This window comes from Acipenser ruthenus, chromosome 1 (assembly GCF_902713425.1).
Source record: "Acipenser ruthenus chromosome 1, fAciRut3.2 maternal haplotype, whole genome shotgun sequence".
NCBI lineage: Eukaryota > Metazoa > Chordata > Actinopteri > Acipenseriformes > Acipenseridae > Acipenser > Acipenser ruthenus.
Window position 1 is genome coordinate 4,544,106 of NC_081189.1, and position 25,881 is coordinate 4,569,986.

The 25,881-nt window shown below is 39.3% G+C and overlaps 1 protein-coding gene across 3 annotated transcripts in view; it reads right to left on the reverse strand.

Annotated features, from left to right (window-relative positions):
- LOC117973476 (EGF-like repeat and discoidin I-like domain-containing protein 3) overlaps positions 1 to 9,216 on the reverse strand; it is a 172,113-nt gene extending 162,897 nt beyond the window's left edge. Inside the window, exon 1 of one of the 3 annotated variants that reach the window (XM_059033745.1) lies at positions 8,818 to 9,216. In XM_059033745.1, the coding sequence (XP_058889728.1) occupies positions 8,818 to 8,881 (64 nt within the window). In that variant the 5' untranslated portion in view covers positions 8,882 to 9,216. The remainder of the gene's footprint in view (positions 1 to 8,817) is intronic. The other 2 variants (XM_059033703.1, XM_059033796.1) reach the window with 2 other exon arrangements.
- Between the last annotated feature and the right edge of the window lie 16,665 nt (positions 9,217 to 25,881).

Sequence of the window (25,881 nt, forward strand, 5' to 3'; positions counted from 1 at the left end):
ATTAAAAATCCCATGGAAATATTCCAAAGAGAAGATGTGTTTATCCAGATGTTCTTGTAAAATACAGATTACATTCTGATTTGGCTAAATCCCTTGTCCTCAAAAGCCTTCAATTCCACTATAGAAAATGGGGAAGAATTCCACTGTGGGTGTATCCTGTATCCTCAACTTTAAACAAACATGTTTGGAATATAGTCAGTACACCTGTAGTGATTGTTGTCACTTCGTCCACAGGAAAATGCTCCAGAAACACCCATCTGCACATTAACCTAATTCTAACCTTAATCAATATTTTACCCCAGACCTTAAAGTCACTATCAGATTACTACATTGGTATTCAGTCTCTGAGTGGAATGATTGAAAGTCTCCATGCTACAGATGAAATTCAAGGTGTGGATACTTTCTTACCATTAATAATACAGGATGAATTGACCAAATGCAACTACAATGGCTGGTACTATCATTCAGCCCAACAGTTTTCAGCCTTCTTATTATCTTTCCATTTCAAAAATACTGTTATCCAAATGTGTATGTGTGTGTCTGTGTGTGTCTGTGTGTGTGTGTCAGTGTGTGTGTGTGTGTGTGTGTGTGTGTGTGTGTGTGTGTGTGTGTCTGTGGGTGTGTGTGTGTGTGTGTCAGTGTGTGTGTGTGTGTGTGTGTGTTTGTGTGTGTGTGTGTTTGTGTGTGTGTGTTTGTGTCATTAATGTTGATAAATGTAGCTATTTCCGTTTAATTGCTGATTAAAGCCCAATGTACTGTACTATGCAATACAGCTAAAATGAATGGCCACTATGTCACTTTTGTGTATTATGATGCAATGACCTTGCCTGTCCTCATACTTGAACTGCCATTATCATTAAACCCCCAAGGGTTAAGAGCTGTGCTTGTCGATTAAAGCACTCTAAACTGACCTCCATTTTGCTGGTAACCTAATGTACTGTTCTGTTCCCAATCCTTAACTCAAGGAAAATATGCGGTTTCTTCCTGAACTACTGTATGATTCAGGATCAAGTTTCACAAACTGTTAAACATCTCTGTATAAGAGACCAGCATAACTGTGTTTATAATGGATCAACAACTGTCCACTTAAGTGTTTTGTATAATGGCAGGTAAAACAGCAGTTGCTACATCATTTCCATTACATTATTACTTGAATTAGCCATTTAATCAATGTTGCATAAACATTTTGAGTAATATAATCTATTTAAATGCATGTGGCAAATCAAAAAACATATCAAAAAACAGTATGGTACTTAATAAAATGCAAATATTAAATAGTTTAATAAAAGTTGAATGAGTACCTGCCATACACAGACATTTAAAAACCACCCATATTCATCCTTTTATAGCTTGTTAGCGGGGAAATAAAAATAAAAGCTTCATCCCTTCTCATGGGAAAATAAATAGAAAGACCACAGAGATGCACCGAGCCAAGTTACACAACTTACTGTAATGATTTTATTTCTCAAATTAGGTTGCACTTGGGCCAAGAGACTCCTCCTGTGCTGCCTTCTACAACTCAGGAAAAAAAGAGTCTGATTGCATTCCACAGAGGTTCAGAGCTACATTAACAGGAGGTAGGTGAAGCCAATAGGTCCTCCCAATATGCACAGATATATTGTATTATTATTTCAGTCAGCTTGTCATTGTAATTATATGCAATACTTCACAGACAGTCTCAGCCAATCGTGTTCACAGTACAGCGCAGTTATCCCGCAGGCACGGGTCTTTTCCATATGGTTTCACAATCCTAGAGGTCTTTCAGAAAAAGAAGGATGGCATCACAAGTTTCATATATTGTGGGCTTGATATATCAAGATCTTTATACCATAAATGTATTTACACATTAAGGAAATGTATTATTAGAAAACTAGTAACAAGTAACTCACAAGACTAATTGAAGGCAGGGATAGGGCAACTCTGGCACTTACTGAACAGTGCTTGTTTCCAACCAAGTAATCATTATTTCTGTATTGAACAAATAAAACCTCCATCCAGGTGCTACTGCAGCTACTGCATTATACTGTACCTGTGAAATCTGGTGTAGAATGGCACTCCAGGACTGGTGTTGCCCATGCCAGATTTTAGGAGTGCAAGGGTATGACTAAGGTGTTTGGTACTGGTTTTGTAACATCAATAGTTTAATTTTCCATTCACAAATAAACGTGTCCAGACCTTGATGAATCAGGCCCAAGTGTCAGCATGCTTGTTAAAGGAATATGTTGTATCAGCACATGTGCAAGTCCCGGGCCATTTGTCAAATGGGGCAAAGAACACATTCCATACAAAATATCAGCAAGATCTTGGAATTACAGAGAGAAACCCTCACATGGACACCATATTCCCAATGGTGTATTGCAATGAAAGCTCCTCTTGGAAACCTTGCTGAGAATGTTTTAAAAGCAAAAGGAAAACCAACTGCAGCAGGGTTGGATGGTTGAGTGTTTACTTGGCTGCACCACTGAGAATATGTCATTCATCTCAAAAAGATGCTCACATTTATTCCAAGCACTATATGTATGGAAGGCCATTGACTGCATTCCCCAGTTTATCCAGAAACTGTGAGAGAAAAACCATAAAACAATGGAGATCAGTATGTTGAAAGGGATATTGTGCATATATCTGTGCAATGCGCAGACAGCAATTTGAGAGTGCAATGATATGATTGGCACCCTGATATGTAGTTTGTAATATGATATGTACTGTATCACAATACATGTGCTGGTGCTGACGGGCCGTTTTGTTTGATTAGGAGCCACTGCTCGTGTTCAGGAAACAGTTCAAATCGTACAGGGGTCAGTGCATTAGTTAAGCCCTGGGCAATAGAACAACAGAGTCTTCTCGGTTTTGTTTTTTATTATTTGCTTGTAGATATTGATACTTTGTTATTTTTATATCTCAACATGAATTCTGCTATATCAAATTAAAAGATGAATGATGGACTATTTTGTCAAAATACCTCATTTTAATGAGATCCATAAGAAGTGTGATCGTCCTTTTGATGTAAGCAGCTTCTCAAGATTACACAAAGAGAATGACAAATGAATGTGCTTGTTACACTTTTACATGATGAGCATGGCTCCCCATTCAGAGCCTCTGGCTTGGGCTCACCTAAAAGGCTGCACTCTCTAGTTAGCAAAAAATGGGAAAACATGATTTAGGGGGGATTGTTTCTTTTTATATTCCAGTCCTTTAACTAAACAAAATATTGTGTTATATGATGTTTAGTACACATGGTTTCCCAAAATGAACTCGTTCTGAACAACTAAAAACCTTATTTGCCTAGCCACTGAAGTGAAGCACCAACTAAAAGGGATTCTGCCCCTGTAAGCTGCGATGTATGGCCCAACTACACAGAAGGACAGGGCAGTCCTGCTTTGAGAAATGCTGTATGGTGCTTCTGTTTTTTGGTGACTACAGCGCTCAGTTTGTGCTATTTACAGGATTTGCAAAAGGCAGTGTTCTTTTGGGTCACTTATTTAACACAGCAGGAATTACTTTGTAGCTAAGAATGTATCGTGCAGCCTTTGTAAGCTAGAACATGAAGGCTAACTGTAAGTAGCCATGTATAGCACAACTACTTAAGAGAATATAGCGAGGGTGATAAGACAGCAATTGTGCATTTATTGTAAAGCAGCATGAATCATGACAGGCCACTGTGTTTAGAGCATATGCTTAGTGTATCTTTGAAGCCTCTAGAGGCAATTGTAACCTAGGCCACCTAAGAAGGATTTAAGAGAATTACGAAGGATTGAAAGACCCACAAGAAAACCATTTAATAACACTGCTGGGAGTGCATTCTATGTACCTTGACACATCATTTTACATGCAATTGCTGCGATTGCTATTCTAAAATAAAACACAGCAGATTACACAGCCTTAAACCACAAAACAGAATCCAATCAAATAGTATAAATAAATAGATACAGGTGTTTGTGTGAAGATTTGCAACTTGTAAAATAAGCACTAATAAAAATAGCAGGTGAACATGCACCAGTGCTCTGGTAAACAGCAGATATACAGCTCTAACATATATATTAAAGGACTACTCTCCCCCAACCCCCACATTGTTTCTTTGGTCCAGGACCAAGAACTTATGTTCTTATGAATCTTCAGGGAATGCTTTTTAAAAAGTTAATAAAAAAATAATTCATATTTAAACTCATTTCTGGAGATGGCAGATCTTTCTGTTTCATTGCCTGTTGTCTTTTTTCCATCAGTTAAGACAGAGACCTTGCAAATCTTGTCAACATTTCTAAGAAGCATTTGTGCAGTATAAGAAAAACGTGTTAGTGTTAGTGGAGACAACCTCTTCTCTAGTTGAACAAAGTAGCCTTAACTTTGGTCCCTGTGGGCAATTATACAAACCACTTTAAAAGTCTGTCTCAGCACAGAAATCTGTCACAGAGGCTGAATCCAGCAAGGCTGGGAATCAAACTTGAAAGGAGTCTTAAAGGCACCCATGCTAACCACCAATCCATTCAATATGGTCACAGTACGTTTTAAGGGGAGTTTAAAGTGGGTTCACAGAAAAAAGAAGACAAAAACATACATGTCAAATAAACCAATTAACCAATCCAGTGAAGTTTCATACAAGCGTGCATGCAGCTACTTACAGAAGCATGGTTTGATATACAGTCTGCAAGCCCAGTGGAAGGCATCCTCACCACACCCCTGACCGTGTCCTGAAGCACTTCATCATTTAATGTATATTTATAAAACTTGGAATGGAATGCTCCAGGACCAAAGTTGCCTCCCCTGCTCTTCATATTAAATTACTGGAATATCCAACTAACTCTGTATACAATGCATTGCATTATACTGTATACATTAATAAGCTCTGTGAGGCCAGCAGTGCATAATTATATTAAAATACTTTTAAACACTTATATTCTGAGCCATTATAGTGGCTATAATCTGTTAATAATGTGTTTCAGTGTATAAACAGCTGCAGGTCATATGTGAATTCTACATTATTGGTTTTTGGCTTAACCTTAGAACCCATTTTAGCAGACTATCTGCAACAGAATTTTTCCTTTTTTTATTTTACTTATTTGGACAAACATACTGAGCTTAATAAATTAAACTGCACTAAATAAAGCCATTAATCAAAGGTGTGACTAATTATCATTTCAGTAGTTCGGGACAAACACCAATCACAAAATGTTTTAGTACAAATATTTATTGTGGAGAATGCGGAGTATGCGATTTTACAGAGAAGTATGTTGTATATACACATTAAGTTGGCATCAAACCTAACTTGGTTTGAGGGCTCGCTGCCTGGCCAACTGGACGAGGCTGAGACCCCCATTGATAAAACATAGAAATTGCTATTAAGAAAGGTGGAGATGGGGAGGTGGTGGGTTACGATGAAATCGAAATGCAACTGAGGGGTAAGTGAAGAGGGTATTTATAGTGCTAACAATCTTAATTAGCTAATGTATAAATTGAATGATTCAATTTGGTGATGCGGAGATTGGTGTCTGACCCTCCTCCCAAACTTTAATTATAATTATCATTTAGAGAATCCACGTGCTTATGCTGAGAATGTGTGAAACTCTTTTGTATATGACAACTTCACATAAAGAAATTACAGAATTGTACAGCACCATCATTTACCAAAGAATCAGCTATTGACATAGCATTTGGCCAGGACTCAATTTCATTTACTGCATCATAAATCATCCTTTAATCCACAGGAGCCACCGCAAGAGCATTCTGTGAACTGCCATCTTCAATGTGTTGTGTTCTGCATGAAAAGGATCTCTCTCTTTATCTTAAACCATAGACAGTGCAGATATTTACATACATATGTATTTGTCTTCAGACCTAGCTCTTACCAAGCAATTAATTTACATCCCAAAGGTAGCTGACACATTGCAAATACATATAGGAAAGATGACATTATAAGGGCTTGTGGTTGTTTTTTTTTTTTAGTGAAGCACCCTATTGTATTGATGTATTAATGTACTACACTAGAAGGCTTCTCTTTAGACGTCTAACATGTACTAGACAAAAAAAATCTGAATTCTATAACTGCACATTTTAAAACCTTTTTCACAGGTTGAATTTGATAAGTGGTATGACAGTCATAGAATGACTTTATCCAACTACATATAGTAAACACAAAGAGAAACAATATTTAAAAGATTTAAAGAATGCAAACAATGTGCTAAAGCAGTTCTTACAGTATTTACATGTACAGTATGTAGACTTCACTGTGGTGTGTGCTTCTTCTCTACCATCTGTATTTACTACACTATTTACCAGCTGTGCATTTTACAGCCGTTTACTCTGCAGCAGAAAACAGCATTTGGTACAGTAGATTATTGAAGTAAACTGACGTTTTTCAAAAGAATTCTGTCCTTTTGACATATATTTCTAAATTCTGAATTCCAGTTTTTAAGGACTGTACCATTTTATACAATGATCAAATTTACCCCAAATCATCTGCTGCTTAATGTTTTAAAGGTTATTAGGACTTTTACCAAATCTACCTAAAATATATAATAGATTAGAATTAGATTTTTTTTAAAGTTGTATATCAATAAAAATTATATATATATATATATATATATATATATATATATATATATATATATATATATATATATATATATATATCAGTGGCACTGTACTTAACAAATAATGCTAATGGCAAATAATAATAATAATAATAATAATAATAATAATAATAATAATAATAATAATAATAATATACTTTTTAAAGTTTAATTTAGAATAACATCATTGTTTAGTATTCATGTTGTAATGAAAGGGGCTCTGCATTTACCAAGGTTATTACCAGTGTGCCTGTGCTTCTAGCAAGTACAGGCTGCTTGGGAAAGTCCACGGGCAAATCGTGGAAGAATATTTTACACTGCCTGCAAATGGTTATGAAAGTTATTGGATTTTGAAACAGCAATTTGATGAATAATTTAAGAGCGGATTTAATATTCAGTTTGATGATCGTTCCGGTACTTTAATTTGAAAATGAAAGCCTTGATAAATATAGTTCTCTTGCGAAACAGTCTCCCAAAGAATCAAAGCATATTAATCAGAGATTACAAAATAATAATCCGCAGCATTGCAAATGTTATGATTTAGTTACCGAGTGTAGCAGAAGGTTTATTTATTTATTTATTTATTTATTTATTTAATGAATAAACTAAGTAGCAATAACATGACATTGGCATCTAACCAAACATGCAATTATTTGCGTTAAATTGTCGCAGTGTGTCCTCTATACGCAAGTCGATTACAGATACTACAATTCAATTATCTATAATAGTTTACAGATGCTATTTATTGGGCACATTCTTCTCTAATGTGCATAATGTGTTGTGGTCGTTGTTGTGTTAAGAATCTAAATCAAAACTAGATAATTAACACGTGCATTTGATTGTCCCGCCTTCAGTATTCCTGTGATTTATTACAGTGGCGCTCAGTGACCGCAGCTCTACCCGACACAATGGGATCACCGAGGGACTATGCAGACGAGACTCGTACTTTCCAGTCTCATTCGCAGTCATGCGGTATCAGACATATGGGCAAATAATAAATCAGGAGGAATCTGGAAACCATACAAATAGTTGGATTTTCAGATTAAATGAATGTGAGCAATAATACGCACTCTTCACATACAGTACAAATTCCACACACTAATATGTCTAGGTTGATAGCACAGTAATTACCATCATGCATCTGTAATCAACTGAAAAAAATAATCTCGTGGATTTATGTTAAAACAATATGCCAAAAAACACTGCAGTCCACAAAAAAAAAACCTACTTCTACAGTTTTACTTACAGTGGCTAAAACCACAAGAGTTACTGAATATGGGGCTTGTGATGTCATGTTGGAACTAGGAACTAGGTGCATTAGGTGTAAGTACTTTGCATGTTAGGCAGTTCACACATTAGTAAAGGCATATTTGCATTTTTAAATACAGTTGGGATAGTGTCTGTGATTGTAGGGACATGCAGAGTCGACTCATCCTGACTTCAAAGTGTAACAAAACTGCTCCTTCCCTCCGGGGTTTCATATAATCAATACAATGGTAAAAGTCACCGTTCTGTTTAAATCCATAAGGGCAGGGAATAATAAAACGTGTTTGTTTGTTTCTTAAAAGACAACTACCCCCCCCCCCCCCCCCCCCCCGGAACTTAGAGCACTCTACATTTAAATATGAACTGTACTTTATGGATTACCACAACCAAAATACAAACAAAAAAGGTACAATAATGAATAATGCCCGAACCAAATGACAGTGCTGCTTGTAGTAACGGAATAGGAATGAAATGTAACCCAGGACAGTGCTGCGTGTAGTAACGGAATAGGAATGAATTGTAACCCAGGACAATGCTGCGTGTAGTAACGGAATAGGAATGAAATGTAACCCAGGACAGTGCTGCGTGTAGTAACGGAATAGGAATGAAATGTAACCCAGGACAGTGCTGCGTGTAGTAACGGAATAGGAATGAAATGTAACCCAGGACAGTGCTGCGTGTAGTAACGGAATAGGAATGAAATGTAACCCAGGACAGTGCTGCGTGTAGTAACGGAATATGAATGAAATGTAACCCCGAAAGTTGCTCACTGCATACTGTGCTTATCTAGTGACAGTTAAGAGAATATCTGAAACGCCGCGTTCGAATAAGAAGAAAAGGTTCTAAACGCACAACCCAGACAAAATAGAGGCTTTACTTTAATTTTGTTCAACCTAAACCACACCACACTTTACTATATCTTTAGCATCCTGCAGAAAAACAAACAAAAAAAAAACCTTACTTCAATTTTAACCCACTTGCTTCTTACCTTTAGCTAGATGCGGGACAGGGGCGCTTATGCAGAGGATGAGAATAGCAAATAAAGGTCTCATCCTTTTAAATTTGTGGATTTTGTTTCCACAGTCACCAGAAATGCTCTTCTGCTCCCCGTCGACACTTTTTTGTCTGGATAATGACAACAATATTAATAATTATCCCGTCAATTGTTTTCTGTAAGTCCTGTTGGAGAAGGCACCTGCACAACACTACAGTTCCGTGTTACTGCTGCCCTGCACTAGGTTTCCAGTCACTGCAGTGGTGCACTAACTATGCCATAAAGAAGAGAATGCAAGCCAGCCCCTATTAGACAGCGCACTGTATACAAACAGAAAGACTCAACAGCAGCGCATGCTACAGACTGTCTCAGTGTTCCAACTGGGGCGCTGTCTTACCGACAGACACAACCCCTGCACCTCCCCTACACGTGCTGCAGCTGCCAATACAAAGGCATTTTAAATGAGTCTGGGTGGGGCCAGCACTGCCTTACTTCTCCACATCCCCCCCCCCCCCCCCCCCCCCACACACATTTTTATTATTTTTTTTAAATCGGCGACATTACCAGCAGACAGAGACAGAGGTGAAGGGATGCTAGGAGGCATTCCATTCACCTACAGTTCATAATACAGAACGCATTGTTTAAGCAGTGCGCGCAGGTTATTAACATACACCTGGCGGCTAATATGTGTTTTAACCCCATTGAGATTACAATTCCATAGGCACACATTGTATTGTATTTTACCTAAATGCGTAAGTTCACGTTCAGTATACATATCCTGTTGAAAATTCCAGCACCTGCTGGTTTTGAATTGGAACACATATTAATTGGCTTCTTTCTGACTGGGCACCCAGCAGGTATATGCAGTAGAATCACATAGAAGGTTTGCAGCAAATAGACCAATTTAGTTTTATAGACAACAAACAGTTCTTTGAAATGTTACAGAAAGAGGTTTTTTTTAATAGACCTGTTGTGTCTCCAATGATCTATCATACAATTACGAAAAAAATCTACCATTTAAGAAGCTGACAACTAGCCTGAATACAATCTTTCCTCAAGCAGTTTCTTTTGTTGTAAACACTGATGTGTTTTTTTTCTTCACTATAAATTATAGACACCAATGAAGGCGAAACATTTTTCTACTTGACTTGGGAGTTGATTTGATAAACCTACAGTATTCTTTTGGGAAAAGCCACCCAGCTGGCTCTTATTGGAGCCTTTCATCTGGGATGAAAGGCTCATTTGCCATGTGTCTGCCCAGTTCTGAATGCTGTCTAGATGATTTTGAATGACCTTTGCTGTGGAACAGTGTTTGCCACTCCTCCTATTTTTGTGTCGTCTGCAATTTAACGAGTTTGCTTACTATACCAGAATCTAACTCATTAATGTAGATTAGGAATAGCAAAGGACCTAATACTGATCCCTGTGGTATACCACTGGTTACCTCGCTCCATTTTGAGGTTTCTCCTCTAATCAGTTATGACACAATCAGGAAAGCACTGCACACAATCATATCCCCATCTTCTGTCTGGTGAACCTTGTGCCAGTTCAAAACTGTTTATCTAGTTAACTGTGTAGCTAGAGTGTTAACCTTTTAGTACTGTATCTTTGCCATTAACGTAGCATTTTAAACTTATACATAGCAACTGCTGTAACACTGTCAATTCACTGATTCAACTTGAGAAGTCTTCAAAACAGTTACATTCATTTTCTGGAGAGACCGCAAGCATTCCTCAATGATTACTGCCATCAATTCCTTACGGGAAACTGGGGGCAGAAAACTGCAGTGAAGTCTGTATCACTAGAATACTGAAATATACAGTGCCCGCTGTCTTGCTTATCGTGACTGAAACGAGTGCCTTATGCACACAACCTAAATATTGGTGATCATCACATGTTGAAAATGGAAATAAAGAAAATGGGTTTGTACATGTATGCACGTTGATTGCGCATTATCATCCCCTGCAGGGGATTAAATCCCCGGTGATGAGGATATAGTGTAGGTGTAAGTACATGTGTCACACTTTACAGTTCTTTATATATCTGGAAAAGCATTTATCCAATTCGGATGAAGCGTGGTAATAACATTATTTAACGTAAGGTTTTAAGAGTATTACATTCTGCAGATATATCAAGGGGCTTGTACATCGGCCCGCCTATGTCACAAGATTCACATTTTACATGTATCTTGAGAACGCAAGTTCTTACACATTATTAGAATTAATACGCAAATGACATCTAGCTCTTAAATTCACAGGCGATTCTTATTCTATACCGTTCTATGCGGTTGATTTACCACGTGTTCATCAACTCTGTAGTCATAGGGATAGCTCTGATTTTGAAGTTACAGCCTTTGCGGAGGAAGTGAAATACAATTCTTGTTTAGGAAATATGGATGGGGTTACTTGCAACTGGAGTGGGTTTTAAAGTAACAGAATACATGTCAGAGTATTTATTTCAAATCATGTGAGGGACAGCCTGATTAAACAGCCCCTGTGCTTACTGTACGCATTACTTAATGCACTTCACTGTTAGTTTTGAAGACACCTGTTACAAAAACTGGGTGTGATTCATAAGTACCCAGTTATTTTCACTATGTTCTCTCTCCTTATCTGAACTTTACAGTTGGTGGATAGAATTATTAGGAATTTGCTAACTCAGTTTGGCATCTTGTTATTTATTTGTATTGTTCTAAGTACAAATATTTATCTGTAGGCATGTAGACAACATTTGAAAGCCTTTACGTTTAATACTAGTGTTTGGTGTTCCACATTTTTGCGTTTAATTTATTTTCCTCATGAATTCCATGGGATTTCATTACCTGTTTTTAAAATCTCAAATTGGTGGATCTGCCCTCACTCTGCATCAAGGTTTTGTAAATGAACGCACTCTGGCAATCGTTGTCATTGGAAATGTTTTCAGTTAATCACGGCTACATCACAGCACTACAGTGTCTAACTTTTTTTCTGGTTTTGTCTCATCGGTTAGACTGGCAATATTTTCCTACTGCTGCTCTAAAATTATATAAACCAAACCTGTATTTTAGATTACAAGTGTGGTTGGAAATAGCACTATCTAATTGGAATGCAGTCTGGTAGTTATTGTGTGTTGTATATTTATGTAGTTTATTATTTGGTATCATATATACAGGATTATACCTGAAAGAAAGACCAAATGAAAAAAAAATTAAAACAGCAAATATGAAGGCAAATATTCAGAGAGAGGAATAAAACAATTGTCATGGTAAGAAAATAAGCATGGCAATAATGTGTTATAAGAATGAGCTGTTAAATGATTGCTCTTTGTAGTTTCATGCTAGACATACACTTAAAAAAAAAATTCTGGCAATTTGAAATGTGCAATTGCCTTTAAATATGGCCCATGTTGATTACAATTGTCCACAAATCATACACTATCTTGCAACTAGTGTTTCTCAGGACTAGAGTACAGTAAATATGATCAAGTACATCTGTATCATGCTAGCAGGGTAGTGAACTGAGAGATTTAAAATAAGATTATTTTAAAGCAGGTGCACAGGCAAAGGTCAGTTTTATCAAAGAAATATAACAGTTTCAACTAGCAAAAAACAACCTAAGTCCCATGCTAATGCTATACAAAAATGATGCCACAAACTGATTATGCTTCATTTTCTAACTGAGAACTGTACTTCCTGACTGGAAAAAATTAAAACGATGTGCAGTATATATAGCTATAGCATTAATATTACAGTGGTGCTATAATTTAGATTTATTTCAGGGTATTGTGGCTCTCTTAGGAGCCCCTAGCTGTGAAAGACATTGCTCCCATTTAACATATAACTCCTCCTTATATGTTTCTTTTCTTAAACAAGTAATAAGAAATGTACATTACCTTCTGGTAATAGATGCTAAAAACGCATTCAGTGGATCTGTTGGATGGACTGACCTGTTTTAAATGGTCTTTTTGGTATATCTTTTTTAAACAAATCATTTTCCACTAGTTAAAATGCTTCACTGGTAGGTGATTTTAGCTTTTGATAAGAATACTAATTAAGTCTCTATGGAAACAAACTGTGACACAATAAACCTGTGGGTTGAGGTTCTGCTTTAGTAGAACCTTGGTGTATTTTGGGGGTCAGTCACCCTTAATTACCTGTCAGTCACTCTATTTAATGTAGCCAGCTTCCTAATTCTCATCTTGCTTTTCAGTTTGCGGTTACCACGCAGACTTGCAGACACAATCTTAAAACCAAAAAACGTTGCTTTCAATCTGTTTAAAATGACTCACCCGAGGCAGCTTTCGTTTTCATCTGACTCAGATGAAAATGTTTTCTCTCCTTCTGGCTTTCTTTCTTCAACAAATAATCCACTGAATAAACTCTCAAAGAAATCCGCCCATCCTGCTTCTCCTCCATCTGACAATGCCGCCGAAGACTTCCATAAAGCCTCCGCCAATACTGCTGCTTCAACCTTTGCTTATCCAGCTGTGCCCGCTGCAATTCCTCTTCGCCGTTATGAATGCAACAAACCTCAAGAAGATTCTCCAGCCCAACTTTTTTACAAGGATTGGCCCATTGACAAACTCGTGAAAGCTCTTTTCAAAAAAGGATTGGCCATTGAAGCAGGGAGCAATCGGGCTGCTTTATTTGTTTCATATTGCAATTCTGTATCGGCTGAGCCTTTTTTCCCTCTCAAAAGTCATAACAGAGATCCAAACTTGTCAGTTCACGCTCCGCCCCCGCTGCTGTGCAAGCGTCACTTGCCTCTGATCCAGTGACTGCAACCCCTCAGTTTTCAATTTCATCTGATCCTTCCTCTGATTTGCATTATCAGATTTTTAACACTATCAAGCAACTCATTCATCCTCTTTACACCTCAATTTCAACAGTATCTGATAGCCTGGATGTGCTAGATAGCAGGATCACTCACCTGGAACTGGCAGCCATTACTTCCTCATCAGTGGCAACAGCAGCAGTGCTCGTCTCGCCTGCTGCTTAAGCCACGCCCACACTTACTCTTGAGTTGCCAATCTTCATGCATCCCATTCAGGAACCTCCTCTGCTTCAGTTGTTCATTGCCACTCTCTCACTCTTCAACTGAGACACAATATTTTTGAAGGTAAAGACGTTAATTTGGTCTTTATTCTTATTGCAACCTCAGAATTTTTGGATCACAGGGTAGTTGACTGTGGAGATCTGTCTGTTACTCTAAAATCTCTGGATCCTCGGCTCTGTAACAAAAGTACTCTTGGAGAATTTGTGCTTGCATTTTCTGTTTTTCGCAATCTTTCCATCAGATATGGCGGTACCAATTTCTATGAGTATCATAAAGCTTTTTCTGCCAAAGCAGCTTCTCGGTTAGCATTGGACAATACACTGATTGACTGGTCATAACCCGATCCTGATCTCTTTAATAGATTCTTCAGTGGTCTCCGTGCTAACGCTTGCAAAGTTTGTGCTTCCACCGCCCATTCTACTCTCTGTGTCCAGAAGCAGCCTCCTCTTCAGCCTTGAATTATTCTTCCCCTGCTCTCGACAACACTCCTTTTTTAGGAATCGTGCGTCTGCAGTTTCTCCTATCCATTCTTTACCTCTGCCTGCTTTTTCAACAAGCAAAGATTCTCATGGAAGATCCATCAAACATTCCAGCGGCAGACAGCAGTGCAATAATTTCAATTCCTCATTCTGCATTTCCAAAGCATGCCATTTTTATTACATATGTGCAGTTTCTGTGGTGGTGCTCATTCACATTCCATCATCATTACTAATCGCCATCTATCAGATGCTCATCCTGATCATTTTTTTGTTAATTATCTAATTTCTGGTCTTACTAATAGTTTTCCTACTGGTTTAAAATCCATCCCTTCTTCTATAACTTGTAAAAACCTTCAATCTGCTATAAAGTTGTCTATTCTCTCATCAGTTCTGTGATCTCAAAGAGATTCATGGAGGGCCCGTTTTCAGCCCCTCCCTTCCCTCAATTCCGCATCAATCCTATTGGAGTAGCTACAAGGAAAATGTCAGGCAAGAAGAGCCTCATCATTGACCTCTCTGCCCCTCGCAGCTCTTCTATCAGCAGTATTGATTCTCTCATTCCCTCAGATCAGTTTTCTCACCATATCTGATGCTATCCATTCTATCAAAATATCTGGATTCCTGGTTAGCTAAAGCAGACATTTCCGACGCCTTCAAAGTTATGCCTATACTACCTTCTCTCTGTCATCTTTTTGGTATCTGTTGGAAGGGGCAATTTTACTTTGCTACTATACTAAGTTTTGGATGCTGCAGTAGCCCTATCATCTTTGATTCACTCTCGGAAGCTCTCTGCTGGATTCTTCTCAATATTAATCGCATCCCCTTTCTGATGCACTTATTAGACAACTTTCTGCTTATACCTCCTCCATCAGCCTCTCCAGCTGAAGCACTCCTAGAACTCACGTCTCTCTTCTCAGCAGTCGGCGTCCTCGTCTCAGAAGAGAAAACCATCGGTCCATTTCGTTCTCTTGAATTCCTAGGAATAACTTTGGATACTATCCGATTTGAAGCCTGACTGCCTCCCGATAAACAGGAACACATTCTATCTGTCATTCAATCCTTTGAGATCAACCATTCCATTTCTAAACAGAACCTTTTTTCACTCCTGGGACATTTCAATTTTGCAATTTGCATCATTCCTCAAGGTAGGGCATTTATTTCTCTCACATTCTCAACTGTCACGTTAATATTACAGCTGAAGCCCAGAAAGACATTCGAATGTGGTCCTCTCTCCTACAGCACTGGGACAGCCTTTCTCTGTTTTAAGATGATGTCATTTCTGCCCCACATGACCTCTCACCCCATACATATGCTTCTACTATTGGTTTTGGTGGAATTTTTCTTAATCAATGGTCCTCAGATGTCTGGCCTCCAGAAATCAACAATCTTCCTCCTCAGTTTAAATCCACAGCCTTACGTGAGGTATTCCCTATTGTTGTTGCAGCCTATCTTTGGGGCCCATCTTGGCAGAAAAAATGTAGCTTAATCTTTTGTGATAATCAATCTACTGTTCATATTAATACAGGCTGCTCCTCTTCCCCCTCTAATTATGAAACTTCTTCACTGGCTAGTCTGGATTTCAGTTATCAATCATTTTATTTTGAAAGCCCAACAGCTTCCAGGTATCACTAATAACACTGCTGATGCTCTTTATTATTTACAGATCGCTCAATTCAGACATCTGGCTCCCTCAGCTCAACCTTTCCCTCTACCCATTCCCCCATTTAGCAAACTTGTTTTCAACTAAATTCATACATTTTCAATCTTCTGTCTTCAGCTCAAGATTATAGGGCGATGCCCTCGCTCCTTCTACCAGCTGCTCTTATTCAACAGGCTGGTCCACTTTCACAACCTCCTGCAAGCAAAATCACATCTCCCCTTCCCCCTTCAACCAGGATTTCATTCTTTCTTTTCTCATTCATGCAAAAGACAGGCCGCATCTCTCCCTGGGAACTATCAAATCTTATCTAGCTGGAATTCCATATCATTATCACCTATCGTGCATTTCCTGCCCCACTCTTTCACCTATCCCTGCTGATTGCCTTCTTCTACTCATCTTTCCTCACTCATTTCTAAAGCTGGTCTTCCTCCCCAATTGTATTCCCCAATTCATTCTGTATAGATGCAGCAACATCAGCAGCCAAAGTTAAAATCAACCAGTCCTTCATTTAAAAAAAAAAATGGGGCGTTGGTCTTCCTCTGCAGTGGAATCTTACATTCGCTCTTCTCTCCTTGATATTATTTCTGCTCAGCAAAGTATTGCTAGCATGCCCGGAGTGGGGCCATCTCTCCACCGGGACCACCAAAGGTTTCCTCCCACAAAAAGTTTTTTTTTTCCTCTCCGCTGAGTGGTTAGTTTTAATTTACAAATAAAATAGAAACAAAAATGAATTAATCACTAACAATCATTTATAACTAACAATTGTCTGTCTTCTTTGCATTGGTGTTGCAATTGCGGGGAGCTGGGGTTCCTCTTTTGGGGGTAAGTGAAGATCACTTCCCAACCTTAGAGGCCGACAACATCGTCTCACCCTCTGAGAGGAAGGTTCCCGCTGGTCAGAGGGGACCCCCAGTCAAAAACTTCATTTAATTTTCCATTCTCCTGCTTAAATCTATTCATTTGCACCAGTGAGACCCCTGGCCCTCTTTATGTATTTATTTCTTTATTCTCTTTTCCAGCGCTTATGTTATGCCTGCATAGATCTCGAGGCTCTCCATGTGGCCTCGGAGCATCAGCCGAGTCTGACCTCTCTCAATTAGACATCTCATTCATAACAGTATTTCCTTAAGGTTTAAGTGAATAGAAGACGTCATAAGAATCAGTAATGTGGAAGGTATACTGTTTAGCTACTTGTGCATTCATACTGTGAATTTTGTACAAGTAGAATTTTAGTTGAACCATCATAGGTCTGTGTGATAGGGTAGCGTCATGGCAAGGCTGTTTCCATCAGGGAGAGAGACACAGACTCTAGACGCTGCAGGTTTAGCACTATTGCGCATGTGTATTACATAAACTAGACAAACAAACACTAATAAACAAAACAAATAGGCACTGTGGCCAAAATAAAAGTTTTAACCAAACAACACGAAAAACTGCTGTACATTCACGCTTCAATATACACGTCACAGCACAGTACACATCAACAATACCTTCACCCACTCCAAGACCAACAGTAACTCTAATATTAACACCCGTTATTACCCTTTTTATACTCCTGTGGCTGGAGCCTGATTAATCATCAATTATCCCATTATGGCCCAGCCACATTCCCACATGTGTTCTGGCAAGGAGGAATTTAACCCCCTCCTTGCCAACCCAGTCTTCCACACATTACACCAGCAGGGCTTCCATCCTGCCACAGTCTGTTAGAAATCAATCCATTCTTTGGAAGACACGTAGATTTTCCTTATTTTTTCTCTTCCAGATGTTGTTTGGTGTGACCTGGAATCAGAGCTACAAGCCAAAATCTATTCATTTGCCTAAAAAGAAATCAAAGTGATTTCCTATTTTAGTCTGGCACAATAAAACTATTTACAGTGAAAATTGGAGAATCATACTGTTTCTACAGTATGCATAATTTCTGAACAATTTTTAAAACAAACTGTGGTCTAATGTTTGAAATATTTAGTGTTATTAGTTGTAAATATGTTCCTGTTACACTTTAATAAAAGAATATTGAATAAGATTTTCTTTCTTTTTTTGCTATTATTATTTTATCGTAAGGTTAATTGCAATTTCAAGCTGAGGGAGTTGTATGCAGTTTGCAACAAAAACTACTGTATGCCTTAGTGGTTTGAATAACCAAATGTGCACGGATTCATATGACAATCTTGACATTTCATTTTCTAACCAAGGCTACATATTAAAAACTATATCTGTGGGAGGCAGTACCTAAATTGTCAGTAACATTTTCAGATAACAAATTCATGTGCTTCAGAACAAGTGTTTTATCTCCAGACAGACACGACCAACTGCCATTCACAGTATTGATTTTTTTGATAATTAAGTTCCCGGCCCCTTATTACATTTTCAAACAGTTGATTTGAAGGGTGTGTCTCTTTTAGAACTATCTTACCCATGTTTTTGCAGTCTTTTATTTAGCTGTTGTGCACATTTTTCAGTTAAATCTATATCAGTTGTAGCTTTTTCTCATTAAGTTGGAGGATGACATGTCGATGTGCTGAGAATACACTACTCCTAAGCTCAGATATTGAACACTATGACATTCCTCTAAAGTAAAACCCAGCTCTGCAGGTTATCATTTGGTTATAACTTCACAAACTGGTTGGCCTTTTATCGCCAGACCTGTATAATAAGCAGTGAAGGCGGTGCAATCTGAGGAAGAACAGGAACTTTTCCTTCACAAAATTGTACACAACAATGCAGTAATTGATTTAATAAGCCACATTTCAACATTTTTTAACGTTATTTGCTGAACTGAGTAGGAATTTGACTCCACACCGAGGATAAAAATATAGCAGCAAAAATAGACATCTACTTTCACTGCCACATCCTTATGCACTCTTGATCAGTTACCAAGGTATGTGCTTAGGACTTTAGTAATTCATTATTCAATAAATTAATTAGGTTAATTCTGTACTGTACTGTATCTGGAGTGGGCAAATTAAGCAAGTGCCATGGGACCGACTTTGTTAAGAAATGGCAGACAGAGGGATGTGGAGACACTTTTTAAAAAGGGCAGCAGTGTGGAGTAGTGGTTAGGGCTCTGGACTCTTGACTGGAGGGTTGTGGGTTCAATCCCCAGTGGGGGACACTGCTGTTGTTGTACCCTTGAGCAAGGTACTTTACCTAAATTGCTCCAGTAAAAACCCAACTGATAAATGGGTAATTGTATGTAAAAATAATGTGATATCTGTATAATGTGAAATAATGTATAATGTGATATCTTGTAACAATTGTAAGTCGCCCTGGATAAGGGTGTCTGCTAAGAAATAAATAATAATAATAATAATAAAAAAGGACAGTTTGGGGTTGATTTGATCAACCTATACACCACCGTGATAAGTGTAAGTGGCTAAAAGGGTAAAAGCTGATCAAATCAAACCCTAAGAGCTTACCAAAAATACTCTACAAAAGCATTTTCAGAACTATTTTCAAACAAAGAATGTAATAACATTTATGAAAGATCATTTCTAAAATGTGTTTTTATGTAAAAAAAATATCAGCATTTACATTATTGTAACTGTAGCCAATATTTGCCTCAGAACTTATGATTTATTTACACTTTACACTATAATCTTTTTTTATCTATATCTTAAAAAAAAACTTTATCAAAATTGCAAAGTAAAACAAGACGACAAATGTTTCAACTAGTGCCGTCTAAAATATATCGAAGTCACTGAAGAAGGCAGTAGCTAAAACGTTTGTCTACTTGACTTAGCTTCTTATAGTTTTACTTGAACCTTTATTTTTAGTAACAAAAGGCATGTCAAAGTCATCATTGGTGCATCGTTAGGAGACACAAACACTACAAAGATATGAACACTTAAATGTTTAAATAATAAAGCCCAGCAAGATACCAGTCAATAAATATAATTTAGACCCAAGAAAGACAAAAAATTATAAAATCCCAAAATATGAACACCAAAACCCCAAATTGTGCAACCCCATCTCAAATAAACATCAATATGTGGTCAACAGCAGCGGGCTCAGTGAGACACAGGGATTAAAAATAGACACAACAAGACCAAGGATAGGTTTCAGAGCACAGACAGATAAGAGACAATAAAGTCCGCCACAGGCCAAGGGCTGCTACAAATGAAAGGGCCTTCCAAACCGGGCACTAAGAATGCCCATTGCACAACCTATTGAGGGGTTGATGTAATATCTAAACATATCAAGAAAGTAGCCGTGACAGCCAACTAAACAAGCAAGACAAGCATTTACAAACTGAATTATTTGTTTATTTAGCAGACGCCTTTATCCAAGGCGACTTACAGAGACTAGGGTGTGTGAACTATGCACCAGCTGCAGAGTCACTTACAATTACGTCTCACCCGAAAGACGGAGCACAAGGAGGTTAAGTGACTTGCTCAGGGTCACACAATGAGTCAGTGGCTGAGGTGGGATTTGAACCAGGGACCTCCTGGTTACAAGCCCTTTTCTTTAACCACTGGACCACACAGCCTCAGAATTGCAGTGCTTTAATCATCGACCCACACCCTCACCAAACTCATAGCAACATTCCTGTATTCCCATGACCATTACAACTTGTTTCCATTTAGTTCCCCATTAAAGAATAAAGGTAAGAGAGTGAAACTAATTGGACCAATGATACGTAGGTGAGGGAGTTATTATATTTTCTATACTCATTAATTCTACCTTTACATTACGGACAGCTGTCTGCAGTGACCAGTCAAATTAATGCCCAAATAGAAATACATTTCCCATGTTAACAACAGGACCATCTTTCTACAAAGTCCACTTTTAAGAGGTTTTGACTGTGTTTGGAAACTGTGCATGGTTCAAAACAAATCTGTAACTACACAGGAAAAGCTTATAACTGTTTGCATCCAGTTGACAGACTTAGATTTAGAATTAAGTTTAATGCTTTGGGCTGCCATATCGTTACAGTGGCACCCAATGGGCAAAAGCATATCCCCCTACTTGTAATTAAAATTCATAATTACCATGTTAAAACTGAGATATGCTTCCTCACTGTAAAGCGCCTTTGTGCTTGGTTGCTAATGGGACATGGATTGGGCTCCAGTCTATGTGGATTTGCTTGAGGTGCTGTTCAGTGTATTGCAGTGACATGTTCTTAACCACTCCATGCAAAGATAAAAGAAGGGGATCTCTCTCAAGTCATGGATCTTGTTGTGAAAACAGTAAACTACCTGCGTGCATGAGCCTTGAACCACCGCCTCTTCCGCAAGTTTCTCAGTCACTGTGATGCAGAGTATAACGACATCATTCTGCACAGTGAGATTCATTGGTTGTCTCGTGGACGTGTACTTGAGTGTTTTTTGTCTTTGCTTCCAGTAGTTCGGGATTTTTTAACCCAGCAAGGCAAAAACGAAGCAAAGTTTTCCAACCCTAACTGGATATTAAAACAAGCTTTTCTCACAGATATGTCTCGGCATTTAAACACCCTGAATCTCTCCCTGCAAGGAAAATGTAAAATGGTGAGTGACATGCTGCAGTGTGTGTTTTCCTTCCAAAGCAAAGCGCAGAGTTCACACATCATTTCCCCAAACTTGCGTGTATCACCATTGAATGACCTGAGCTGAAGGATCACTACAGACCTGACATATTTGTGACGTACATGACTCAACTGAGGGAGAGATTTGAAGCATGATTTGGTGACTTTTGCAATAGCAAGGTTTTGCAAAATCTTTTTGTTGTACCAGTGAGAGCCACCTCTACTGAACTGGCACAAATGGGGTCAGCAACTGTCAATTCAGACTCTGAACTTTTGGAACTGCAAGCTGACTTTGACATGCAAGCGATACATTTGACATGCTCCGTGCCTGAATTCTGGTTTAAAGTTCCTCAAGAAAAAAAACCTACATTGGTATCCTGTGCTTTTAAGGGACTGTCATGTTTGGTAGCACATATGTTTGTGAAGCCAGCTTTTCGGCAATGAACTCAATAAAGAACAAGCACTGTAACAGACTGAGGCACGACCGCCTGCAACATTGTTTGCGCACCGCAACCCCTTCCTACGAACCACGTTATCAGAATATTACAAGCAAGTTCACTCGTTTCTGAAGTTCCAACGAGTAAAGGCAAGTTAAAAACATATTCCATTTTTAACGTTTGGGGATAAGGGGTTATGATATGTCTATGTGGCCCGCCAGTGATCACAGAGTTACTTATGTGGCCCTCCACAATATTAAAGTGGGGAACGCTGGTATAGTGTTTAATGGTTACATTTGTGTACAGATATTAAATACATTATTTATTTTGAAAGATCTGGACTGGTAAAGATGAGACAAGTGCACCACTGCCTGTTGAGTATTTAATTTCACAGAGAAATAGAAAATGTCCAGCATGTGTGACATGGCTATACATAACTATTAGTTTCCAATTGCTGGTTTAAAGTGTAGGTGGTAATGTCGTAATTGGTGAAATAGATAGAGGCACCATTAGGGTTGTTCTGAAAATTTCACATGTTTCCAGTAAACTTGTACAGGAGTTTTGATGTAAAGATGCTGTATTGAAGGAATTCAGAATGGAAGGCATGTGGGTGGACAGTGAAGTATAGAACAGATCTACTAATTGGGGAGACTACTTTATTTATTTATTTATTTATTTATTTATTTTTTCAAAATAACCTACAGCACATACCGTACCTTCTGGTGATACCATTGGTGTGAATGTATATGCTATAATGCTATTTTGAAATACTGCTGTTTTCTGAACTGCTCACTCCTGAAGCCCCCGATTCTCAGGATACTGGTCTCCTGGACGTCGACAGGTTCAGATTGAGGTCGGCTGTAATGCCCCTCACCTTTGAAATTCTATTCAGAGTATTAGAAAAGTTCTGGATTAAAAAAAAACAACTTTATAGACACATAGGTTTGAAAGGAGATGTAACTGCAGTGTACAAATATGAAAAGAAAATTACAAAGAAGAACCAGAAACGTTTTTATTTTGGGATACGCACAAAATGTTTAAGTGATTCAAAAAATAATTAATTTCAGGAAGTTTGGGACAAAAGCCCTTCTTCGGCTGTGGAGAAAGAAACATAAACACAGTGCAGTAAACCTGTTTATCTTTCTTTCTACACAGCTGAAGGAGGGCTTTTGTTTGAAATGTCCTGAAAGAAATTATTTTTGAACCATTGAAACATTTTGTGTATATGTGTATATGTGTATTTGTGTATATGTGTATTTGTGTATATGTGTATATGTGTATTTGTGTATATGTGTATTTGTGTATATGTGTATATGTGTATATGTGTATTTGTGTATATGTGTATTTGTGTATATGTTGTGAGCAAAGGGTAGTGTCGCCTTTAAGAAATGGCGGCGCTAGGGGAGAAACTACACAACCCAGAAACCTGAGCGCCAATTGATTGGGAGGGGTTACTGGATTTATAAGGAAGCAGGGCAGAACCATCGGGGCGTGGTATGATCATGGGGAACACCGCCCTAGTGTTCTGCAGAAAAGAAGCCTGCAAACTCCAGTGTGTTGGTAGAACATCGTAAGGTAAAGTGATCGTTTGTATTTAGAATATAGTTGAGTATTTAGTTTAAACGGAGCACATTTTCCTCTTGTTGAGGTAGCCTTTTGTTTTGTGAAAGTTTCTTTATTTTTCTTTTGTCGTGTTGCTAGTCGAAGTTTATTTTTACTTCTCAGTAATTTAAAAGAGGCCCGCGCTGTGCGGTTGTGCGCCGTCACAACAGCAGGGTGTTTAAAAGAGGCCCGCGGTGTTCCGCGCTGTGCGGTTGTGCGCCGTCACAACAGCAGGGTGTTTAAAAGAGGCCCGCGGTGTTCCGCACTGTGCGGTTGTGCGCCGTCACAACAGCAGGGTGTTTAAAAGAGGCCCGCGGTGTTCCGCGCTGTGCGGTTGTGCGCCGTCACAGCAGCAGGGTGTTTAAAAGAGGCCCGCGGTGTTCCGCGCTGTGCGGTTGTGCGCCGTCACAACAGCAGGGTGTTTAAAAGAGGCCCGCGGTGTTCCGCACTGTGCGGTTGTGCGCCGTCACAACAGCAGGGTGTTTAAAAGAGGCCCGCGGTGTTCCGCGCTGTGCGGTGTTCCGCGCCGTCAGAACAGCAGGGTGTTTAGTTTTATGCTTTACGACCAGGAAGTGTATTGGTTATTCACGCGCTGCAGAGACAGTGAATAATAACCAGAAAGAACGGATTTATTAGACTGGAAGTGCAAGACATTGTTTATTGTAATACAGATACAAGACACATTGCATATGGTTTACACAGGAAAAGTGGACACTTGCTTTTAGTTGGGACACAATTTGCTTCCGTGGACGACCAGGAGTTGGCTGCAGGGGTTCCTTCCCACAGCCTGGATATAACTTGTTCTATCTTTGTTCACTTCTCTGGACGTCTGGGGTCATCTCAATAGTGTTCCTGGGATTCTTCTTTAAAGGGGATCCATCCCGCGTTTACCTGTGTTCCAGGACAACTCCAGCAGAGGGAGCCTGTCTTGTACTTACCTGTGTTACAGGACTACTCCAGCAGAGGGAGCCTGTTTTATAATTACCTGTGTTGCAGAACTACTGCAGCAGAGGGAGTCTGTTGTATACTTACCTGTGTGGCAGAACTACTCCAGCAGAGGGAGTCTGTCTTATACTTACCTGTGTTGCAGAGTTACTCCAGCAAGGGGGAGCCAGCTCTGTGTTCACCTGTGTTACAGGACTACTCCAGCAGAAGGAGCCCATCCTGTACTTACCTGTGATCCAGGACAGCTCTAAGGAAGAGAGTTGGCCCTGTTCTTACCTGTGGACTGACTCACTTTGGTGGAAGGAATCTCTGTACTACTCTCCTGTCTCCACGTCTACAGTGGCCAGTGTGGTTCGCTCCAGTGGACTCGGTCCCATCTAAGTGGATCGTGCACAGGCCAAAGCCTGTAGAAGTGTAGTAGTCTTGAAGTAGCTTAGAGAGGGTTGAAGAAGTGAGTTAGTCAGTGGCCCGTACAGGGCATTAGCCTTTGGCAGAACTTGCTTATTGTGTAAATATTGTAAATAAAATATACTTGCCTGCAAACGTATCAAGTCTGTGCCAGTGGTGGGAGCGGGAAACCAGTGATCAGCAGCACTACACTACTGGATCTGTTACAACGTGTATACTATGTGTATATGTGTATATGTGTATATGTGTTGTTGCTGTCTGCACCAGCAGAGCTGTTCTTCTCCACCATGCACCTGTGCTGATCTTGCAGCGCGCAGATAAAGCACCCCGTGGACTGCAGGGCTCGGCTGGAGAGAAACAAAGCGGGGCCGTGACGGAAGCACCCTGTTCTGTGATGCTCCCTGTACATGAAGAGCGCTACTTTGCATTGTATTATATTGTACCTGGAGAGGTAGGTGGCACGGGCAGAGAGTAGAGAGTTAGTGACAGAGAGAAGAGAAGTTTCAGTGGAGTGTCCTGGGTGAAAATCAGATTGGAGGGGGTCGAGCAGAGAATGTGTTGACAGGAAAGCAGAGAGCTGGCGATGTACCACTCGCTCGAGGGTTTTAAAGCGGAACGAGAGAAGGGAGACAGGACGGTAGTTATGGACGGATGAGTGATCAAGGGTTTTTTTTTTAAGATGGGTGTGATGCCGGCCTGTTTGAAGGCAGAGGGGAAATAGCCAGAGAGCAAAGAGGTGTTGAGAAGGGAGGAAATGAAAGGGAGTAGAGCAGGGGCAGTATCCTGGAAGAGGTGAGTGGGTAGGGAGTCCAGAGCACACATGGTGGGTTTATGGCTCTGGAGCAGGGAGCAAAGATTGGCGTCTGAGAGGGGCGAGAAGGAGGAGAAGGAGGGTAGATTAGTAGGGGTTGCAGACGGTGATGGGGAGTGGGTGGGGAAGGAGATGAGGTAATGAAGATTTTGCGGATGTATGTGATTTTGCAGTAGAAGT